At 51.5% G+C, this 8,100-nt stretch overlaps 1 protein-coding gene across 1 annotated transcript in view; it reads right to left on the minus strand.

Moving 5' to 3' along the window:
• Window positions 1-9: 9 nt before the first annotated feature.
• The window catches only part of Cdh23 (cadherin related 23), a 349,868-nt gene continuing 341,777 nt past the window's right edge, over window positions 10-8,100 (minus strand). Inside the window, exons 46-58 of the mRNA XM_055598837.1 lie at window positions 7,682-7,811; window positions 7,338-7,589; window positions 7,100-7,261; window positions 4,624-4,880; window positions 4,222-4,319; window positions 3,329-3,449; window positions 3,174-3,253; window positions 2,979-3,019; window positions 2,826-2,886; window positions 2,292-2,421; window positions 2,056-2,178; window positions 1,665-1,766; window positions 10-943 (exon numbers count right to left, since the gene is read on the minus strand). Coding sequence (XP_055454812.1) covers window positions 617-943; window positions 1,665-1,766; window positions 2,056-2,178; window positions 2,292-2,421; window positions 2,826-2,886; window positions 2,979-3,019; window positions 3,174-3,253; window positions 3,329-3,449; window positions 4,222-4,319; window positions 4,624-4,880; window positions 7,100-7,261; window positions 7,338-7,589; window positions 7,682-7,811 — 1,884 coding nt within the window. The 3' untranslated portion in view covers window positions 10-616. The remainder of the gene's footprint in view (window positions 944-1,664; window positions 1,767-2,055; window positions 2,179-2,291; window positions 2,422-2,825; window positions 2,887-2,978; window positions 3,020-3,173; window positions 3,254-3,328; window positions 3,450-4,221; window positions 4,320-4,623; window positions 4,881-7,099; window positions 7,262-7,337; window positions 7,590-7,681; window positions 7,812-8,100) is intronic.

Consider the following 8,100-nt stretch of genomic DNA (forward strand, 5'->3'; position numbering starts at 1 on the left):
GTTGCTGGTTCCATGTGAGTTGCTTTTTCTTTTTAAATAGAGCATTCCAGAAACTTCCATTGAGCATCAGTTAAACAAAACCTGGAGGAAATTTTGAGGGAATAACTTAATTTAGAGGAATACACACAAACACTCTACATTCAAAACCCAAGGGAACATCAGTCATGTCTGTCAGCTGGGCACCCTGAGATGGGATGGATGCTTGGTTGCCAACATCAGCCTGTGTGTGTGGAGGGGGCAGGGAGCCACCTGGATGTCCAGCAGGTGGAAGTGCAGTGGGACTTTGAATTGAGGCAGGGGTAGGCCAGCAGGGTTGTCAGTTCTTTGCTGGGCCCTGGGCCCTGCTTGGCATAGGGAGGGGCTGAGCTGGTCCTCATTTTCTGGGGCTCCCCTAGTGACCCTCCTTACCTCGTTCTTAGACACTAAGCATTTTTAAGTTTTCTTAAAAAAATAACCAATTTTATGAAGGTAGAGATCAGGTGCTGAATCAGTTTCTGGCTGTGCAGGCTGCCAGGGCCAGCCCAAGATCGCTCCCAACGGCTGGGCTGGGTAGAGAGTTGGCCATGTTCCTGCCCTGGAGGGTGGTGGATGGGCTGCTCAGCAGCAAGGCTTGACATCACAGCTCCGTGATTTCCAGGGGACTCTCCATGATCACGTCTCGAAGCTTATGCAGAGGCGTGGACTTGGCCGACTCTGTGCGGGCATTGCGTTCGAAGGCAGTAGTGTCAGAGGCTGTCAGAGTCTCCAGTGAGCGGTCCAGCCCCTTCTGGTCGTCCTCTGGCAAGCTGTTGAGGTCAGTGGCCAGCAGTGTGCCTGTGCTGCCATGAACCATGTGGATTCCGTCTGGTCCCTTGAGCTCCATGGGTGGCTTGTGGCGGAAATGGAGGCTGCCCTGGCCTGGGCTGTGGTCTCCGGGCTCCTCCTCCAGCTCATTGTGGATCAGCTGCAAAAGGTGGGACACCCTCATGGCTCACAAACTACAGAAAGCTGAGGGTTGTGCCCGGGTGTGAGTGGATAGCCCCAGAACCTCAGTGGCTGTGACTTGCCTCTGCTGTCTCATCTAACAGATCTATCCAACAGGCCTGCCAGCCTTCTCAAGTGGAGGGCAAAGGCTGGATCACCCCCTGCCCCCGTACATGGATGTCAGTCTGGATACCACTGTGGTGTCTGGGTTGTAACCTTGTCGATACTAAGCTTGGCCAGGTACAACGTCCAGAAGTAGGAGCACTTTGGTCCTACTGCAAGCTTTCTGCCCACTTCATAGTGTACACCCAGGTAGAAATGGGCTTGAAGGAAAGCCAGTCGAAGACTCAGTCTAGTTGCTGGAATAGGAGCCAAATGAAGGCAGGCCTGCTTAGCCCTCTTGGCCCATTTCTTAGTGAAGGCCTCTTAGAAGGTGGTTATGGGGTTCTCAGACTCTTAAGAACTACTGCTTTTTTGAGCCCACCTCATTCAGACAATACAACCTTCTTTCTGACTTCCTGGAGTCACGCTCCCCCAACCCCCCCTGCAACCTTTTGGTTTGGCTGCTAGGTTATAGATGGAAGAACAGACAATTCCAGAGACAATGGCCAGTAACAGGGTGGTATGAGAGTGAGAGGGAACAGCATCCCCAGGAATGGGGCACGGCACACAGCCCCCAGCTCCCAAGGCCACCTCACTACCTCAGAGAAGGAGGAACGGCAGGAGGCTTTTTGTACCATCCGTTGTGCAAGAAGTTTTTTGAGCCGTAGGTAATCCTCCAGGACCACCTTCAGCAATGAGCCCTGAGGGAGGGAGAGGGTTAACCCCCCGCTTAGGCTGGCCCTACCCCACACACTCCCATGGCAGTCAGGGTAGCCCAGGTGTCAGTGTTGGGTCCTAATGCAGAGGATGGGAAGAGAGCCTGAAAACTGGCCAGCCTAAGACAGCACAGGCTGCAGAGCTGCATTCATCCTAGTTTGAATTCCCTTCAATCCTGATAGAAGGCAGGTCAGGTAATAAGCCTACAGTCTGCATCTCCTTGCATCCTTCAGTACAGGGTCTGGGCACAGGACCCTGCAAGGGAAGGCTCACCTTGATAGGGCCCTCTCGAATGATCTGGCCCAGCTTGGCAATGTTGTCATACTCCTGGATGGCTGCACGCAGGTATCGGTCATCATCAGGCTTGACTGCTGCTGGTTCTCGTCCAAACGTTCCCTGGGGGAGAGGGAACATCTGCTAGAGCAGAGTGGTTGACGTCATAGGCAGACAGGGTAGATGACTGCCCTCCAAAGTCTTCAGCTTGGCCACAGGCTGCTACCCTGGCTCACATGGGTGCGAGTGGGGCTGTTCCACAGATCTGCGATCTCACTCAGGTTCTCAGGCAGGTCATCCTCATGCTCAGCCTGCGCAGCCAGCTCCAGGTTCCGGCAGAAAGGATCCAGCCACACAGGGTTGGCTCTGCAGTTGGGGTGTGTAATAGAGTGGGCCAGGTGCCTTGACAGAACCTTGCCTCTAAGACCCGCCCATTCCCTTGGCCAGCCATAGAGCCTTGAACAGGTCTTCATAGGAACTCTGCCATGGCACCTGTGGCTGCATCCTTCTATCCTAGGATCCTGCTAGAGCAGGACTGCATGCCAGCCGGGGTCCGCTTTGTTTGAGAGGTCTCACCCCCTCCTTCTCTATGCTCCCTTGGAAGTGGGACCTGGACAGCACAGTTCTGAGAGTGCAGAGAAGTGACAAGCCCACTAGGGGGTGCCCACACTCTGTGTCAGCCACTGTGTTGGCTGCTGTGGATACTGCTCACTAGTTGCGTACTGCCGGGATCACCAAAGGTGATCTGCAGACTTGAGGAGTCCACACACCCGTCAAAGGAGTATTTGTTGGTATTGGGCATGTCCATGATGTCAATGAAGCCACGGTTCCCTGCAGGGAGAGAATTTGAGTGAGGAGGAAAAGGGTACAACCAATTGGAGTACCTGGCTGCCTTAACCTGATCCCCAATAGCCTTCACTCACCTGCAGAACCAGCTACTATTGCCTTTAGCTTTCTCTTGTGTCTGGAGAGAGAAGGAGGGAGGAAAGAGGGAGAGTCAGTCAGTCCCATAAGGGAAGCTGGCCTACTATCTCTGGTCCTTGGCCCTGCCTGCCTTGGTACCCACTGTCCAGCAGACACTGGCCGTTCTGGTTCAGGCTAGAGGTGGGGACACTCACACGGTCCTGTAGTACCAGTTCATGAGGACAAAAAGCATGGCCGCCAAGAAGAGAAGGATGGCAAGGACAATGATGGCCATCTGTGGAGATAGCAGGCCAGCCATTAGGTAGGTTCAGGGGCACAACCCAGACCACAGGGACTGGAACAAGGATACCTGCAGGGCAGACATGTCATCCGGCAGCCGTACAGAGATGGCAGGCTGTACGTCCAGTACATTGTAGTTCCGGAATAGGTTCCGAAGCTGTTCTTTGTTCTCATCAATCATCTGGATGACCCTGCACAATGGCCGTGGTCTCTGCTCCACCTCAGCCACCCACAGCCTCCAAGAGCCATCCCACATCCCGCAGCAACGTGCTCTGCTGCCGCCAGGAGACCCAAAGTTCAATTGCTGCTCTGAAGCCTTCCCAGAGAAAAGCCTCTTAGCTGGAAAAGCGTAGCATCTTAAAGGGGCCCCAGGCCTGTGTCCAGGGCCCTCATAGACCCCAAACAAATGAAGTTTTATAACAAGGAGAGTGTGGTAGTGTGAATAGGGATGACCCCAGTTAAGCTCAAATTTGAATGCTTGCTCACTAGGGAGCAGCCCTGTTAGGGAGTGTGACCTTGTTGGAGTAGTTGTGGCCTTGTTGGAGGAAGTGTGTCACTGAGGGTTGGGCATTGAGGTTTCAGATGCTCAAGCCAGGCCCAGTCTCTCTCACTCTTCCTGCTGCCTGTAGATCCAGACGTAAAACCTCTCTAGCACCATGTCTGCCTGCGGGCTGCCTTGCTTCCCACCATGATGATAATTGACTAAATCTCTGAACTGTAAACCATCCCCAATTAAATGTTTCCTTTATAAGAGTTGCTGTGGCCACGGTGTCTCTTCACAGCAATAGGAGCCCTGACTAATCAGTGAGGCTCAGAGAGATGAGCATAGCTCCTGCTGTCTTGCTCTGTTCTTCCCCAGCTCTGAATGCAGCGAGGCTGACTGTAAACATTGTGCCTTCTTTGGGGCTCCTCTCCCACAAAGCAGGCAGGCAGGCAGTCCAAACACAGACCCCCTACACCTACCTGTCCACATCCAGGATGCGGTTTGTGTCCCGGTTGACCACGTGAATGAGCAGCTCTGTCTGTGCAAAGTTCACCCGCCCCTTCTTGTCCACATGGAACTAAGGGAGAAGAGAGTTTGTGGGAGTAAAACCACATTTTGCACAAGGGATGGGATGGGATGGGCAGGCATCTTTCAAGAGCCCACCCCATGTATCTGATGAGACTTACCACTACTGAATCTCCCTGACTTAGCCACTAGCTCCCACAAAGGGCTCATTCATTATCAGCCTTATTTATGGGTAAGGAAATGTAGGTCCACAGACCCGGTGCCTTCTGTCAAAGCCATGTGGCTATGAAGTGACTAAGAGGGACCTCGTCTGCCCCATCTCTTCCCACTGCCCCAGTCCTAGGGCCCCAGGACACCTGCACGTCATCAGTGTTGACAATGGCGCCTGTGATGTTGGACAGCAGGCGAATGAACTCCTCCTCAAAGCCACGCACACGGTCTGGGATCTCATTGATGACTATCTTAACACGCTGGTCATCCCTCAAGATGTAGATGCCAATGATGGCAGTATCATTGTGGCCAGCCAGGTCTCGGGCCACAATGTCTACCACAAAATAGCCAGGGCTGTAGGCCATGAAGAGATCAAAGGTGCGTAGGATGCCATCCACACTCCCTGTGAAAAATACAGGTGTGGCACAGCTCAGGGGCCACACATTTATGCTGACTCCTGCCCCCTACCCCACATCCTTGGGGAGCAGTCATTTCTTCGCCCCTCCCACCCTGAGGGCTGGGATAATGGGCATATGCTACCATGCCTGGCTGAAATCTCCTTATCTTTAATGGTTGCTCCAGTTTATTTAAACACTGCATTTTATTTTATATTATTTTATTTCTGATTTTTTGAGACAGGGTTTCCCTGTACAGCGCTGGCTGTCCTAGAACTCACTATGTAGACTGAACTGGCCTCAAATTCAGAGATCCACATGCCTCTGCCTCCCAAGTGCTGGGTTTAAAGGCACGCACCACCACCACCAGCACCCAACCTAAACATTGCATTTTAAATAACTGCAGGCTCTCCTGCCCAAGGATGAGGAGGGTGTGATGACTATTTCTGAGCTCCATAGGGTCTTTCCCATGTACCAGACCAGTGTTTCTCAACATTCCTAGACACGTGCTTTAGAATTACACGAATATAACAGAGATGGCATGGTCACAACCCCTTGGAGGGTTGAACTGCCCTTCCTTTCACAGGGGTCACTTAAGACCATTAGAAAATACACATTAAATTATAATCCACAACAGTAGCAAAATTATAGTTATGAAGTAGCAATGAAAATAATTTTATGGTTTGGGTCACCACAACATGAGGAACTATATTAAAAGAGTCACATTATTAGGAAGGTTGAGAACCACTGGCCTAGACAACTCTAAAAGAGATGGAAGACCTGGGTTCAAAACCTGCCACTTTCTAGCCATGTGGCAAGTTCCCTCACTCCTCTGTAACTTGGTTTAAAGTCAGAGGAGTGAGGGCTGAGATCATAGCTCAGTGGTAGTGCTTGCCCATCATGCCCAAGGCCATGGCTTCAGTCTCTAGCATCACATTTAAAAAAGGGCAGGGAGAGTACATGGGATCTGCCTATGTAACTCAAGCAGATGAGTTCTGAACTATACCTTGAAGGACAAGGTGGACATATTAGGAAAGATGAAGATTGGGATGGCATCAAGGAAATAAAGTAGAAGGGTCAATGGCCTAGGGGTAGATGGAGTATACTGGCTGAGGTGGCATGGCTTGTCTGGATACAGAGCCCATACAGATGGTAGGGGGCTATAAGGCCAGAAGCGGGGACTAGAAGGAATATATAGGAGCCTTGGATATCAGGCCAAGTCTTCCTGGCAGTCAAGACTGACACATAGATGAGGAGTCCATATTGGGTGGAAAATAATGGGCACCTTTGAGGCCCTGCTCCAGAGTGTCTTGTTCATCCACACAGATGAAAGCTCAAGCAACATATACCTTCAGAGCTATGCTGCCAGCTCCCCAGTGCCTTGCCGAATGCCTGACACACAAGAGAAGGGGTGCAAATGCAGAGATGGGGAACACTGTGGAAAGCATCATGGGGAGAGGGGTGAATAACATAGAGAGAAGTGGATGGGCAAGAAGATGAGAAAAGCAAAAGAGGCCTGGGCTACAGTTCTGTTGATGAAGGCCTTAACCAGTATGGATGAAGCTCTGGGTTTTATACCCAGCACTGTATAAATTTGGTGTGGTGGTAATATGACCATGATCCCAGTACTTGGGAGGTGGAGGATCAAGAATGCAAGATTTTTTTTTAATTGAGACTGTAGGTTTCACTATATGGCCTTGGTTGTCCTGAAACTTAATCTGTGGACCAGGCTGGCCTCAAACTCAAAAAGATCGGTCTGCTTCTGCCACCTGAGTGCTGGGACTAAAGGCTTGCATCACCATACATGGCTCAAGATCATTCTTGACTACATAGAGAGCTTGAAGCCAGATGAGCTACACAAGACCCTGATGTTTAAAAAAAAAAAAAAAAATTAAAACAAGGCCAGTGAGATGACTCACTTGCAGCCAAGCCTGATGGCCTGCTTTTGATCCCTGTGAACTCACATGGTCATGGAGAGAAAATGCTGTCTCCTGACATTCTGCACATGTTCTGTGGGTAGGCACCACCCTCCTTGAAATAAAAATGCACCCCACCACTCAAACATAAAAAGAGTATGTGCATAGATGGAAATGTATAGGTAGAGCATAAATAGAATAGGAGAAACTAGATGGTTGAACAGAGGGCTGACATGAATGACCACCTAGGTCCTGTGTTCACACAAACTCTGTCTCTGGACTGAAGTCCGTGTGGTGACAGGGGCTCCTACCCATGGTGAAGACCTGGCCCACATCCTCAGAGTCATTTGCAAGGGCCCGGAAGTAGTGGATAGCCAGAATGCCATAGAAGACCAGGCTGTTGTTGCCAATGTCAGCATCCAAGGCCAGCACCTGGATCAACTCCGAGCCTACCTTGGCATCGGTGGCCACTCCTGTGGGAACAGGCAGGTCACATAAATGTTAGGGAAATAGCCACCCATGCCCTCAGGCCCTGGCTGGTCCCTGCACCTGCGGTATACTCAGCCTTGGTGAAGCATGGTGGCTGGTCATTGATGTCCTCGAGCACAACGCGCACCTCCTGCAGGGTGAGGTCAGTCAGCAGATCGAGGCCTGGGAAGGGGCCTCGGGGAGGGGTCCAGCTACGATTGCTGGAGGCTTTGACAATGAAGGAGAAGATGGCTTCCTTTTCCCTATCCAGGTCTCTCAACACTAGCAGACGTCCGTCTGGTTGTAGGTGAAAGTTTTTGTCCTCATTACCAGCTGCAGGTGGACAGGGCACAGGTTGAGGGGAAGGGCACCCAGAGTCCCCTTAAAACCCAGGGCAGGTGGGACACTGGCTCCACTGACTGCACCTGCAATGAAGTAGTACACGATGGCATTGGGACCCTCATCTGCATCCACGGCACCTGTCACATTGCCCACAAGGGTGCCACGGGGTGAGTGCTCAGGCACTGTCAGCAGCTGGTACTGGGGGCTTCCCTTCTGGAGGAGAGAAGGTCATTAGAGGAGGCCCAAGCTTCAGCCCTGGCCTAGAAGACCTTTGGTATCTACTCTGTGGGGCTGAGGCCTCTATTGCCTAGAGCACAAGCAGAACCCCTGTAATCTCCATGAGGACAGGGTTTAACCTTCTCATATTTATTCCCAGTACCTGAGAGCATGTTCCATCAAGTGTCTGTGCTCTTATATGCATGCACCCTCCCACCTACCCATCCATCCATCCATCCATCCATCCATCCATCCATCCATCATCCATCCATACATCTATCTATTC

The sequence above is a fragment of the Psammomys obesus genome, unplaced genomic scaffold, assembly GCF_907164565.1.
Source record: "Psammomys obesus unplaced genomic scaffold, mPsaObe1.curated_primary_1811, whole genome shotgun sequence".
In the NCBI taxonomy this organism is placed as follows: Eukaryota; Metazoa; Chordata; class Mammalia; order Rodentia; family Muridae; genus Psammomys; species Psammomys obesus.